General features: G+C 39.6%; 1 protein-coding gene across 1 annotated transcript in view; it reads right to left on the bottom strand.

Annotated features, from left to right (window-relative positions):
* TMC1 (transmembrane channel like 1) overlaps window positions 1-15,393 on the bottom strand; it is a 110,560-nt gene that overhangs the window by 63,822 nt on the left and 31,345 nt on the right. Inside the window, exons 6-8 of the mRNA XM_078062192.1 lie at window positions 13,653-13,734; window positions 4,624-4,730; window positions 1,516-1,614 (exon numbers count right to left, since the gene is read on the bottom strand). Coding sequence (XP_077918318.1) covers window positions 1,516-1,614; window positions 4,624-4,730; window positions 13,653-13,734 — 288 coding nt within the window. The remainder of the gene's footprint in view (window positions 1-1,515; window positions 1,615-4,623; window positions 4,731-13,652; window positions 13,735-15,393) is intronic.

Here is a 15,393-nt window from a genome sequence, read left to right as displayed (position 1 = left end):
TAAATCCTAGACCTTCCCAGGCAAAACTAACAACTACTAACTCAGGGCTCCCCAGTGTCTTTTTCTTTTTTTCTATTTTGCTTGTGTAGCATATAGCATGTGGTATACTAGTTGACTATCTTCTACCATCATGAGTGCCTTGAGGTCAAGGATCATATCACCTTTATCTTTGTAAAACCAGTGCATGCTTATATTCCATACATAAATGTTGAATTGAAATGAAAAGTGAACTGACAGGGATGATTGGAGATTCCAAATGCCACAAAATCGGGGCTACCACCATGCCTTATGCTTACTCTCTAGCTTGGCTTGCTTACTCAGAGACTGGGAACCTTTCCTAAAGTTTACATTTCCTGGAACTGCTCACATAAATATATTTCTACAGCTCTTATCTCAGGGCTGTACAAATCCTCCCCTTACTCAGGATTGTCAGTCAATAAGATTCATTAAGCCTCTGTTGGTTGAGTATCAAATTAAGGGCTTCAAAGAAGATGTAACAGATATGATCCCCTCTTTAGGGAGCTCACAATTTAGGGGGTTTGAAGGTAGAATTCCAAACATCTATGAAATATACCTATCAATACTATGACTGTGAAGAGTGTTTATTAGTTTTTCTCTCATTCTTTCATTCCCCAGGCTACATAAAATCTTATTCTCATTTGCTACTCTCCCAAAATTCCTTGAATTATCAATTCCCCAAAGTCTACCTTGCTACTTTCTTATCCTCTACACTTTCAAACATCTCTGATCTGGTCGTTATTTTAAAAAAGAATCTGTGGGACTGAGGAGTTGCCACAGACTTGAATCAGACTCTGAAACGATTTTTCAATGGGTAAAAATGCATCTCTGGCATAACAACCATCCCCACCCAGGGCAGCTCAAAGAGTAATACTATTCTCGTACTACAGTCGAGTAATGCTCATAGGAGTACCACAATTGAGTGTACTCATTTTAGTATTATTTAGAAGTTAGAATCCAGTACTGTTTTGTATTTAATATTTAGCTTTATTTATTGAATAATTACTGAAGAGTACTGAGTCTTCAGTAATACTAAATAGATTTGTTTAGGAAACAAAGAGGTTAATACAAAATGTTAAAGCTCTAATTCCCTAAGAATCCTACAAGATTTTTCAAAAAGCGCATTTGCAAACTCTTCCTTTGTTCTTTTCCAAAGCCAGAGATAAAGAAGCCTTTGATCACTGAGTTCACCTTCATTCAGTAGTCTATATTCCCATTTAATCATGTTATCATATTCTTAAGCCAATCCTTTTTTTCTCTCTCTCTCTCTTATTCCCTCCCTCCCTTCCTCCTTCTCCCTCCCTTCCTCCTTCTCCCTCCCTTCCTCCTTCCCTCCTTCCTTCCTTCCTTCCTTTCTTCCTTTACTGTTTTTTTTAGCAGGGGGCATGTATATATCTCTTAAGACTTCCAACCAGCCCCAGAGGAAGAGGCCATGGGGTTTCAGAGAGTAAGGAAAAACCTGTCCTCCTACCAACACAGTTGTGGGGAGACACTTACATTGAAGTCGTACAACACACCAAAGTTTGCCGCAGATGCCTCTTCAGCTCTGGGAACTGTTTTCCTAGGTAAACTGCCATATGGCAAACCCCAGAGGTACTATACAGAGAAGCAGAGAAAGCAGTTAATAATTGGAAACAAAGTCTGAGCCACACATGTGATCACAAATGGTTTTGTTTAAAAGCACTACTTACACATTTTCATGGCGACTCTGTGGGTCTTCACGTGGGGTCCCATTTTCTGGGAATCGACTACTAAATCCAGAGTGAAGAACAAAGGGAGTGCTAAGAACCCTGCATGCTAAGTTCAGTGGACCACCAGCAGTTGGGCCAACCACATTGCCCAGAGGCTTGCTGAGAAGCCCCACTACCCACCACCACCACCAAACTGGTCTCTTTTAGGGGAGGTCTGGAGAGGAGAAAAGAGGCCTTTGGGGGAACTATAGTGTTCAAAAAAAAAACCCATATTACCCACATCTTCATATGGGGTTACCTCTTAGGGGTGGGAGTGGAGGGAGATTCCCTCCTTCATGTTAAGGAAGAGAAGACTCAAGTGAATCAATCGCTCATACAATTTGAGCATGTCAAATAGGAGGAAAGATTGTACCCTGATTGTATTTGTTTTACCACTAATTCAGGTTTGCTGCCCTGATCCTATGCTACCAGATTCAAAGAGGAGTTTTTAGGGGCAGAGCCAGCCAGCGAGGCAACATGAATAGGGCTCTAGCAGGTGCCTTGGTGAGACCTGGAAAAAGCACCAGGGCAGGCACATGGCTTGCCAAGCAGATGTTGCTTCTTATGTAACATGAAAACTTTCCTTCCTTGGGGCTGGGGATGGAGGATGAATGTGGCTGGAAGCCTGGGTGCCAAGCTTGACTGGACAAGGGCTGGAAGTCAGCCCCTACTCCTACCCTCCATACAAGCAGCATGGGATTCATGGAAGCTTCTTGACTTCCTAGGACTGAACAGAGCAGAAGGTGGGTCCTATCCATGTGGTCTCACCCCAAAGTTGGGGGCCACAAAGGACAAAGAAGATTAAGGTCTCACGCTTGCCCAGGGATATGGGAACTTTGGGCAAAAGGGCATCTGCTTCGAAGGAATGCTGAATGAGGCTGGGTGGGAGGAGGCAGAGGGAAATGGAGCCTTGTTGCCAGGAGCGGACCGGCCCTGGCCTCTGGTGGCTCTCTAAAGCTAACACATCCTCCCTTGTTCTTTGGCTGGAGCTGGCAACCATTGCCCAGAAAACAGGATGCCCCTCAGCATCTAACACAAACCTGTAAGAAAGCCTCCAAAGACAATACGCTTCTTCGTTCTAGGAATACACTCCATGAGGCACAGATTGGCTCCCTCCACTCTCTATCAGGCATTCTGTAATTTCATATAGGTGGAGTAAATCCAGCCACAACCTTTCACTTCCATGGCGGTTGTGTGGTGTGGGGAGACAAGAAAGCACAGCTGATAGAACTCCACAGAGATCCTGAGTCTGACACTAAGGGGCATCATAATAGCCAGTGAAGGGTTTCGGGGCTCCTTAGAGAGATGAGCAAAAAGAAAGCTGGGGTTAATTTGAAATTGATGACACGCATTCTGTCTCATCGCCTGAAAGTTCTCACTTGAGGGATGAACTATACAGGACTTCTGATCTGCGTTCACCGCCTCCTAGGAGCCAGAGAGCCATAGAGCCTCCCGAATTATCTCCGGGATTGTAAAACTAATGGATTAGGTTGCAAAATCTTGGGACGAAGGGTACAATCAAGGTACTAGACCCAGAACAGCATAAAAAAACCTCACTCTGAGATATCGGTTAAGCCCAATAAGCAATGTGTAACTCTGTTTCCACAGTTTTAAATGGGGACAGAAAACTCTCCTATAGTCTACCTCATAAATTTGTTGTGAGGCTCAGTAAGTAAAAGAAGTGAAAGTGTTTTTGCACTATTAAAAGCTAAAACTTGTCATGAATGTAAGGAATTATTAAGATTATCATGCCCGTGGGGAGGTTTGATACAGAAACTAGCTCTGATTCAAAACCATGGGGATGGGCGCCTGGGTGGCTCAGTTGGTTAAGCGACTGCCTTCGGCTCAGGTCATGATCCTGGAGTCCCTGGATCGAGTCCCGCATCGGGCTCCCTGCTCGGCAGGGAGCCTGCTTCTCCCTCTGACCCTCCCCCCTCTCATGTACTCTCTCTCTCTCTCTCATTCTCTCTGTCTCAAATAAATAAATAAAATCTTTAAAAAAAAAAAAAAAACATGGGGATAACAAGTCACTCAAAACACTTAGCTTTGGCTGTGGGCAATGCTGTTCTGAACAAACTGGCTTTGAAATAATGGTACCTGAAAAGACCCTTTGTAGCTTGAGTAAAGCCCAACCTGACTTTTGTATAAGTAAGCATCCAAGGGTCAGAGTCCTTTAACTTCTTGTGGATAAAGGCTCCAACCTCAGTCTTGCTTCTTGGCCTTAGTTGATGGACTCCTTCTACCGCCCCACCGATCAGCTCAGGGCTTTGGCATCTTCAATCTGGAAGCACTATCTGCTTTCCTCTCCTCTCTGACCTTGATCCTAAAAGACCCCACCCCACTGTGTATGTGTACATGTGCGTGGGGGGCAGGGATGTCTGGTTTACCTTACTTTACATCTGGAAAAAAATTGCTCACTTTGTGTTTCTTCAGATAGAAAAGCTAGATGTCCTGAGTTGCAGTAAGAAGCATTTCTTTCAAAGCAAACTTGTTAAAATAAATACAATTCACAAGGTGTCAAAGCCTTCCTTTTGAGCAATTAACATTTGAGCACGGGGACCACCTTGGGAATCTGATAGAAGCCATGAACCATTCCACAGAAAAATGTATATTTAAACATACACACAACATTTTATATATGATTTCAGGAGGCTTATGTACCCTTTGGAGCAAGGATTAGGATCTTTGGCCCACGGGCACCATTTTGAGGATTAACCTTGTTGCAAGCGCTATGACTCCAAGGGCGGATATTGCCAGTTAATCGTGCTGTTCTTCAGAAGAGAAAAGAAATTTTCTAGGACAGTGATCACATGAGAAACCTGTTTCAGCTTTTGTTTTGTTTTGTTTTTTTGTAAACTGAAAGTCAGATTCTTACCTCTGGCAGCATGATGAGGCTGAATGTCAGGATGAAGAGAACCATGTTTACTCCATACATCCATCTCAAGAAGAGGAAGTACGAGGCCACGGAGGAGCCAAACTGACCTATCAAAAAGGAAATGAAAATGTTGAAAGACAGGTCAGAACCAAACGAAACAAAAGCTGTGTCTTGATGCTTTCAAAAATAAATCTGCTCATTGCAACACATTGGTCCTTTCCACATTGACAGTCTTCAGCATTCTGTTTCTATCCAGGAAGAGAAAATGTTATTGGTAACGGAAGTGCTCTCTACTGTGTGGATGCAGTTGTGTAGAATGACTGTGACCCTACGCCTTTAGGGCCCATCCAAGGGAGAGCCGCCTAGGGCTTAGCAGCTAGGGTTGCTAGGTGAAAGCCCATTTTATTCCCGGAGCTAATAAGTTAATAACATTAAGTTGAGTGAATACGTGTGAAGTGGTTACCACAGTATCTGCCAGTAGTTAGCTACCATTATCATTATAATCACTGCACTTCTGCCTCCTTTCTCTCAGGCAACAATGCCTTTCTCAAAAGCCTTTCCCACATCCTTCAGGGACAGCTGGCCCGCAGACCCTCCTGGGCTATTTTTTGCATCGCTGGCATTTTTTAGGTACAGCGCAGAAGCTGAAGTTCATTCACTCACTCTTCACATACTTCCAGTATTTTCCCTCAGGAATTACCTTAGATGTGAAACACAATGTCACAGACAGGGTTGCTGCCCGAATACAGTTTATGTTTTAGTGAGGTATGGAAACAACAGAGAGGCAGGGATTTTAAAAATAAATAAATAGAATATATGTATTTATCACAATGTATGTGCTATATGCTATTATATAGCATATTATATGTATGTACAGTATGTGTCATATTATATATTGTATATGTACTATATATGTATATTCAAATACATTGTATAATATCTGTGTATTATGTATGGCATATCTTATGTGCATGTAGCATATATATGATATGTAAAATCACATATGATTACATTATTATAACAATTATACATGTACATAATATATAATTATACATATAATTATAACAATTATATATATATAATTATAACAATTATATAACAAATATAAAACAATTATATATACCAGCTAGGTCCTAGAGAGAAGAAGGTAAAATACTGAGAAGGTTGCTTTCAATAAGCTCATTGAGGAAGGTGTATCAGAATGGGTAACAGTTGAGCAGAGGTCTGAAGTTGGAGGAAGAGGCAGCAAACGCTCAGGCTGGGGAGGAGCAGCTCAAGCGGAGGAAAGAGCGAGAACAAATATCTGGAGGCAAGTGAGAGCTTAGGACAATTGAGGAACCAACCGAAGGACTATGTGGTTGGAGCCCAGTGAACAAGGGAAAGCGGTGACAGATGAGGGATGAAGAGACAAGCCAAACCACACCGTATAGGGCCTCCTAAAGACAGGTAAAAAGTGAGACGTTTATTTTAAATGTGTTGGGAAAGTCGCCAACAGGTGCTAAGCAGCAGGATTGGGTGTGGGGGCGGGATGGGAAGTAGACTGTGACCTTTAAAGTCTCTTCAGCTTTGGGAAACGAATTGGGAGGGGACAGGCAAGAATGTGCCATCAACATGCACGTGCCTCAGTGGAAAGTGATCTGTCCAAATTGTATTTATTGAGAAAAAAAATTAAAAAACAAAACAAAACAGGGGTGCCTGGGTGGCTCAGTCGAGCCCCGCGTCGGGCTCCCTGCTCGGCGGGAGGACTGCTTCTCCCTCTCCCACTCCCCCTGCTTGTGTTCCCTCTCTCACTGTGTCTCTCTTTCTGTCAAATAAATAAATAAAATCTTTAAAAAACAAAACAAAACAAAACATTATCTTAAAACAGAGAATGGAAGAGGAAGAAAGACCAGGAATTTGGAGTCTCAGGTTGAGATTTCATTGATTAACAAAAGCCCAACTTTCTTTGATTATCGCTTAAAGTTCAACCCCAAGGTGCTAGTTTCCTTCCCGATTCCCAGTTCCCCTTTGCAGCTGCCCAAGAAGAAATGATAAACACCTGCAGCCACCCACCGCGTCAGGCCCTTTTTCCTGACTCCTTCAGCAAAACACCTCCGGGGACCAATGGCTTTCTTGGCCCTCTGGCTTTGCAGCATCACCGGCAGGGAAACATTATTGCAGAAAGAAGGAGGTTCAGGGGAAGCAAATTCCACTCTGCTTAGTAAGATGAGGCTGAGATCACACGAGTCATGCTTCTGTTTCTGAAACTTAGTCTATTCGTTAGGAGCCACCTTGCCTATTCCCACAACACAGTGACAATTTTTATAGAAACTGAAAAAAAAAGTCAGTGTCTAAATGGACATTTAAAAAAAATCAATTATTTTCAAGTCTGAATATTTGGATTCATTTCACTTTGTAGAGAAAGGCAGAGTTCTACTGGATTTCTAAAAGGGTATGGTTTTGATAAACATGCCCATAGGTGCTGTAACCAGATGCAGAAAGGCTACACAGATCTGCCCCTCCCAGGACATCTGATCATCCACCTGGCTCCCAGTGATTTCAGATCATTTCATGGCTGTTATCTATGTTCTCTGGTAACAACTGCCCTAGCCCATCTCAGCCAGGTTCATTTGTCATGTTTTATTGAAGGCAGTGCGTGCTAGTCATTACAGTTACTCATTAACTGGAGAAGGAACTTTGTCTCTAGGTATCTGGAGCAAGCTTTTCCCTGAAACACACAGGAGATCTTCTGGTATAGAGTCCCAAGCACCAGATGCTGACTCATCCTTTCCTCCTTCCCCATCCCTCCCTCCATCCTGCCCTCCCTCCCTCAATCCCTCCCTCCCTTCCTTCCTTCTTTCCTTTCCCACCTTCCTTCTTACAGTTTTGCTCTTCTCATTAGCACCCACGGCCCATTTTCTCTCAGCCCCCATACACAAACCCTAGCAAATGAATTTCTTAAATTGAGTACAGAGTGTAAATATACCTAAAGGCAAAAAAGAGGAGCACATTATAATGTTTCAGAAAGTATCCCCTCCCCCATATATAATCTATATTCATTATGGATGAAATATCTTTTAGATTCCAAAGCTTTCAGGCTGCATCTTTTCACAACTATTTTATTGGAAGTAGAGAAGTAACGATTAAGCACACCCCTCCTTTTTTTCTTTCTTTTTCTTTTCTTTCTTTCTTTTTTTTTTTTACAGAATCCTAAGTCTAAAGGAAATGAATTTCAGGAAAACAGATTTCATTAAAATTAATGATTGTACAAAAGACCCAGACACAGGTCAAAGAGACCAAGAAATCCAGAAGACATTATTCCTTCTACAGAACTCTTACCAATGGCAGAGGGCAGAGGACAGTAACAAAAGAAAGACTGTAAAGGAAAGAACACAAATCAACTGGTTGGCATCCAAGCTCCAAAGGACCTTTCCCTGTCTCAACACAAATAATAAAAAAATAAATAAAAAATGAAATAAAATAAAATAAATAAAAAAGGAGAACTCTTCCCTCCTCACATCCATTTATCCTAGTGGTTCTATCTGATCAGAGGTAGGTGGCTAAATCTGGCATTGACTGAAAAGAGAAACCTTCCTAAAGTGTAGCTAAGAGATCGTAATTAAAAAGAACAGTCATTCCGTGTGCTTCGTCTCTTAGATAAAATTGTTTCATTCTTGTAAAGAACAGGAATAAGGAGGAGAAGTAGTAGTAGTAGTAATAATAATAGCTGATATATCTTGCTGGTCAATTATGCATACCATAAACTTCTCCAGCATCACTCATTTTATTGCTTTTGGAACCCGATAAGGTTAAGTGTTATTAGTCCCACTGTGGATGGGGACCAAAAACCTAAACACAGCATTTGACTGAACCAAGACTTGATTAATAATAGCAATAGCTAACATTTAATGAATTTTGTTTCAGACACCTATTTTGATCTTGTGTATTAATTCCTTTAGTCATCATGGAATTCCTGCAAGAAGAGAATTCCTATACTCTCACTTTACAGAGACTTAGGCCCATGGGTTATACAGCTAGTAAATGATGGAACCAGGGTTACATAGGGAGTTATGTAGTAATACGTAGTAAATGATGTAGCCAGAGTTCTAAACTAGGCAACCTTGATCTGTAGGTGTGTGACTCCAAATCCAGATCTCTCTTAACCACAGTACTATATTGCTACCCAAGTAGAATCATAATTACACTATTTTTTTAAAAAAAACTATAGTATATGGAATAAATAAGCCATGAATGTGTATGTCTGAAAAAACATAGGCATTATCCACCAATCAGCTAAGGCCATTCACATTCATAAATTGGGCTGGTGCCCAGAAATGACCAATTCTTTTTTTTCTTTAATCTGACTAATAAATTCTGTTTCCATAATGAATTATTAATACAGTAAAACAGAGTCCTTGGTACCTTTTCAAGTGAGGCCTTTTAAGCTTATGCAATATTCTTGTTGCTGAATTTTCTTGCATTTCTTTTAAATTAAGGTTAAAGTTTCACCTCTCCCTCTGGTTATTTATTATTAAGGCAAAGTAATTTGTAGTTTATCATCATGTATAATTTCCTCTTGAACAGATGGGTAATAAGACAGGCAGACAAATATGAGCATTTCTAAGTGGGAAAAGACCAATTAAATCACCTGCTGCACGAGCACAGTATAAATACCATCTTGTTAGGCTAGGACATGAAGCATAGTTGCTTTCGAACTGGTTTAGGGGAATTAAATGTGGCAAATTTGATTTGCATTTTCTGCAGCTCTTAGGCCAGTAGAGAAACATGAGGTTTAAACTCTGTTCTTAGGGTTGTCTACCTGCAGATCTTTCTGGTCCAAAAAATAGGTTTCTCACACCTATTTCGATGCCACACTTTATTATTAGGAAGAAATAGATTTCAGTTCTGAGAAAGACTTGTAATCTCCAGCTTGAAGGACATTCCATGATTTAATCCATGGTTTTGATAATAATTCTGGAGTCACAATGGATATAGATGATATTTCCTGGGAGTACAAATACACAGCTTTTTCAGCAAAATACGTAATGAAAAGTAGTTAATAAAGTTCATCCTTGTGGGTAATCCTGGGGTTTTTAGCATGGCTTCTTCACAAGGCTGGCATGGCAGTAAAATTCCACAGCATCCCCACATGATGTAGAACTTCACAGCATCCCTTTGCGGCAGGAATGATCAAATCTGTTTTTGATGTGAAAAAAAAAATTGGGGAGTCCTCAAGTGAGTACCTGGTCCACACTAGCAAAGGGATCCAGGCCTTACTGGAATCAAGATGGGAAACAGCATGAGTTTTAGACTTGATTTAAGTCCACCTCTCGATTCTGCCAATTATTAGAGCTTTATGGAAACTCAGAGAAGTCTGGTAATTTGGGACTTCTTTAAAACCACACTTACAAAAATACTTGTTCAGTATTATCTAGAGATTGAGCAGAGAATGAGGGCAAATGGATTAGAAAGACTTCGGAATGGAGCTTAGCTGCTCCTGTTTTAAACATGCCTCTGACCACAATCTGCATTTTCTTCATGATTTAATTGCTTATATTTTATGACCTGCCTTCCCCACCCACATGCCTATTAACACAATTGGATGTAAAATCAAGCCTCGCCTGTCTTTGTCAGCATTGCATGCCCAGTGCCTGGAAAACAGGCCTAATAATGGCAGGCACTCAGTGAGTATTTGCTCAATTAATCAGTCCAGTCAAGTTTATTTTGAAGATTAAATGAGGTATTACATGTTAGATTATTCTGACTTTCAAAAGGAATACAATTATTTCTGAAACTTCTATAAGATTAAGTGGTCATCTCTGTAAGAGAAAAGACTTGGTATTATTTTAAAATATGAAATATGTATTTTATAAATAGGGTACATGTTTAATCTGCTTTTTTCTAAGAAGAACTGACATAGAAGGTAAATTATGCAGGCCTCTCTTGCTGTAAGTCTGTTTTTCATTTAACTGTTTCAACGATTTATCACTCAAAAGTATAAAGAACTTCATCTGCTTACATATAAATCTCAAACTGATTGTAACTTCTAAATCATAGAATGTTGGGTTGGAAATTGCCTTGTATAGGAATGAGTTAAACCCCAAATGTGGAAACAGAGGGCCCCAGATATTGAAGGATTAGCCATACTATAGAGCCGGTCAGGGGCAAAAGGACCTCAACCTTTAGAAAACTGATTCCATGTCCCATTTCTTTTCCAATTTCTGTTTAGTTAAGTTTCAAAGGCCATCACAGATACATGCTCCCCCATCTTTGGTAGGGTACTTTCTATGAGATGGTTGGTCTAACCCAATGATTTTACTAATACACTTTTAGAGAGGTTTCCTACTTTTCAACTACTACAATCGCCCAAAAGCATATGGTGTACTGATGATTATCATTAAGATCATAATGCATTAAGTACCTTAGGAAGCTTAAGTATGTAATTAAATAAATAACTCATTCAAAAATAAACACATGAGAAAATGAGACACAATTTCCCAAATTGGATAATGATCAAGAAAATCTCTAACTGCTCATCCTGCCATTGCTCTGGTCAAATCCACTCTGGGACCTGATGCAAAAGAAAAAGTTTATAAAATTTTCCTTCAAGTAACAAATGAGCAAGCCACATTGAGAAAAACCACAAGCCGTGGACCCAGAGAGACTTCACCTGACATCTCAGCTCCTCCGGTAACTAATTCTGGGACCTTTATTTAACCACAACTTGAAAATAGGAAGGCTAATGGGCACATTGCAGGCATGTTCGAGATTATATGAAGTGTGCTGCTGTACGAGTACAGTATAAATACCATCTTGTTAGGCTAGGACATCTGAGTGACACCCAAAGAGTGGTGGTTGTGGCGACTGTTGATGGAATAGAAAATAAGGATCAATTCTTCACAGTGAGGCAAAGCACCATGAAAGGTGGAGAAATCAGGACAACCTAATCAAACCTGAAATTGCATATGGAAGAGAAAATAACCCGCATCTGCTGGAATTACCCAGCTGACTGTTCCAAATTTCCTGGAGGAAGAGGGGAGGAAGGAAGATAACTAAAAGCATAATTGAGTGGCTCTCGATCTGTCTTTCCCCTAGTAACACACATGCTAGATGGTGGTTATATTGTCACTCATTCCTGTGTGAAATTCCTGGCAAAAAAAATAATTCCATGTGTTTCTATCCCACTCAAGATAGGCTATTGCAACACAATTGGGCAGGACATTATTATTGAGACAAGCTAGAACCTGCTAGAACCTAGTGGACCTTCCGAATAAATAATTGCAAATGTACATTTTAACTCTCATTATTACAAATTTCTTGGGCTACATCTCAAGACCAATCAAGATTCAACCCTATCATCTCATAGATGAATAGACTGAGGCCCAGAGGGATTAAATGACTGCCTCAGAGTTGAACAGCAAATTGGCTGCAAAACAAGAACCAAATCAGGTTATTTTTACACAAATTGTATCAAGACCTTAATGTTCCAAATGGCTTTCTGCTCCTCAATGCCTCTCAAGGTACCACATTTGAGCTGTACACTTGAAACTTAAGGATTCCATGGTGTCTGTTCTTTTCTGGTGGGTCTAAATTCCTTTTCCCATTTCCTACAATGGTAGACGTTTGAAGAACGACTACTATTTAATTTTATTCGAGGCATATTTATTAAGGTCAAGCAAATTCTAGGTCTGGTGATCCAGGAGTAAACCAAACCAAACCTCTGCTTTCATAGTCTACCGGAAGAAATAAACACAAAATAAAATGAAATGAAATTACGTTTAAAAACTAAATTAAAAATACAGTATTTTAGATAGCAAGCGTTAAGGAGGAAAATAAAGCAATGACGGGGTGGTACAGGAATCTGTGGGAGGAAGTGCAATTAATTAGCTGATGTATTTTTAATTCATTGCCACTTGATAATGAGAGACAGAGGACTGAGGATAGGCACTCCTAAAACATGCCCAATCATGTCCGTGAAATATCCATCAACTGTGTTATCTCCCTATGGAGCCTCCATTTTAATTACGCAACACCACATTTAAGCAGCAGGAAAACCTGCCTCTCGATCTGAAAAGTCAGGGAGGAAAATCAGATCCTAGTCAAAACTCCTAGAAACCAAAATATGGCAAGATTGTGCTCAGAAATGTTTGAAATATTATCCCTTTTTCTTTACATTCCTTATTATTATTACATTCTTTGTATATTTTTAAAAAATTATTTATTACATTTACAATATTTTAAAATCTTTACTTGCCTTATTCTAAGCCTAGAGCACTGTTCTAAATAGGCTTTCGATTGAGTGTATTCTCCTGACTTCTCTGTAACCTAGGAATACTGTATCAGCTGAAGGCACAGTATGATATTCACATAGCAAGTTCCTGGATGATGATTACTTATTCTACTTCAGATCTGAAAATAAGGCTTTAAGATTTCTTCATTCTTTTTTTTTTTTTTTTTTAAGATTTTATTTATTTATTTGACAGAGAGAGAGAGAGAGAGCACAGGTAGGCAGAGCGGCAGGCAGAGGGAGAGGAAGAAGCAGACTCCCCACTGAGCAAGGAGCCCGATGTGGGGCTCGATCCCAGGACCCTGGGATCATGACCCGAGCCGAAGGCAGATGCTTAACGACTGAGCCACCCAGGTGCCCCAAGATTTCTTCATTCTTTTTAGACATTGTTCATTTTGATTATTTTCTAACTCTCATAAGAATATATTTTCAATGTCATATTCATTGCCAATATAAAATTGCTGCTTTCCCAGTGATATATACGATTCAGTGTCATTGACACAATATTGACTTACTTGTATAGGAGAGAAAAGGTCAGAATGAGAATATTTTGGTCTAACATAGAAAGGGAGAGTGGGGTCTCCAGTGCTGTGATTGGTAAGTGCTTGCAAATTTTCACAGTACAAAGAGAATGTAAAAAATGGTTATTTTTGTTTGTTCATTTTCTTGTTTTTAATCTTTCCAATAGTATAGAAACTGAGAAAGGCATCTGATAAGCTTATGAAACAACCTTCCCATCTAATGAGATCTCATGAGCACTTACTTTCAATTGCCTTGATTTTATTTTCCCACGGGATGCAGGCGGCTTTGAAGTTTTCAAAATCACGAAGAAATTTTGCCCATTTCTGAAAAGAAAGCCAAATACAACACTAAAACTCAGCCTCTTGTTTGCCAAGAGGTTTATCCTTCACCCCCATCCCAAAATATCACAAGACAATGAGCTTGGAAAGATCTCTCTGGTGCCACGTAAGGCTTTTTGTAAAAAGAGGAAAAGAGTAGGTTTTACTTGCCTCCCTTTTCCCCAACCACCTCCGCACCAATTCAATTAAAAAAAAACTTTTATGGATCTCCTGTTTTATAGCAAATAGGCTGAGACAGATCTGTGTATTCTGACAGACAATAAGGGAGCAGGAACTGAGTTGGCACCTAATATTAGGCGATCGGCAAATTTTATGTGTTTAATTAGATACTCATTGCGTGAAGAAATTGATGAAATATGAATAAAACATAGCTCCTGCCTTGAAGGGCTTCTTACTCTACTAGAGTAAGCTGAACATAAACAAGTAACTTCAATACAGGATGGTAAGTGTTATGACATAGGACACTTTTTATTCTGGTACAAGTAGAGCATCTAATTAAATGGAAAGGCATGGTATCATAGAAAAGGGAGGAAGAAAAAGAATCACACATTAGTTTTTATAAAAGACCGTCCTTCCATTTTATTCCACACTGTTGGGCCATCTGTGGTCAAGAGGACCACAAGGACCACACGGAAGAATGGGAATGGGGCAAATAACTTTGCGTAAGTGCGCATTATGCTGGGATCACGTGTGAGATGGACAGGCATATAGGGCCCAAATAAGAGTATGAGACAAGTCTGAAGTTCAAAAGATGACCCCAACTAGAGACAATCCAAATGTCCATCTACAAGAGAATGGATTAATAAATTGTGGTACCTTCATACGATGGAATACAACATATTGATAAAAATGGACTAGAGCTGCCACAACATGAATGTATCTCATGAATATAATATTGCATCAAAGAAGGCAGAAACAAAAATATAAATACTATAAGATTCTATTCATTTAAATTATAAAAACAGACAAAATTAATCCATGGTATACATCATAAATCTTTCTATCTCTATTTCATACGTAAGATTTGTGATTTTTATTCACAAAACCCCATCTGTATGGAAATGCATTTAGCTTACAAGTGGGGTAACAATTGTAAAGAGGGGACAATAATGCCTACATACCTACTTTGCTTTGAGAATTAAATACGATAACTTCATAGAAGGATCCAGTCAGTGTTTAGCATATAGTAAATACTAAATAAATGTTAATTTCTTTTCTATATTTTCCAAGAATCTGTCTTTATATTGGTATATCTTTTGTTTTTTTTCTCATGTTCTATTCAATGTATAAGTTGATGTTCCTGAGAGAGAAGAGCTATATGGCCCAAAAGCTTGTAGACATTTTGAGAAAGAAACTTTAACCCAGAACCCCTTCACTACCAGGGAATAAAAATGAGAGGGGCACAGTCTTTGTCATTCAGGGGTGAGAAAATCACACAAGTAAGTCTTTTGCCATAAATCAATGTTTCTCAACTTATTTTTCATTTTAACCCCTTTAAGGAGTATTTTAGGGCCTTTTCGTTTGTTTGTTTTCTGAATCATGCCCTGCCCCAAATTTTAATACCACAGATATACTATGTATTTACTTTATGTGTGTACGTGCTTCATACATAGAAAATGTAAGATGCTTTCCCTCTCCCATAAC

This window comes from Halichoerus grypus, chromosome 14, assembly GCF_964656455.1.
Source record: "Halichoerus grypus chromosome 14, mHalGry1.hap1.1, whole genome shotgun sequence".
NCBI classification, from domain to species: Eukaryota; Metazoa; Chordata; class Mammalia; order Carnivora; family Phocidae; genus Halichoerus; species Halichoerus grypus.
Note: the sequence above shows the minus strand (reverse complement) of the source record. Positions and strands in the feature narration are given on the sequence as shown.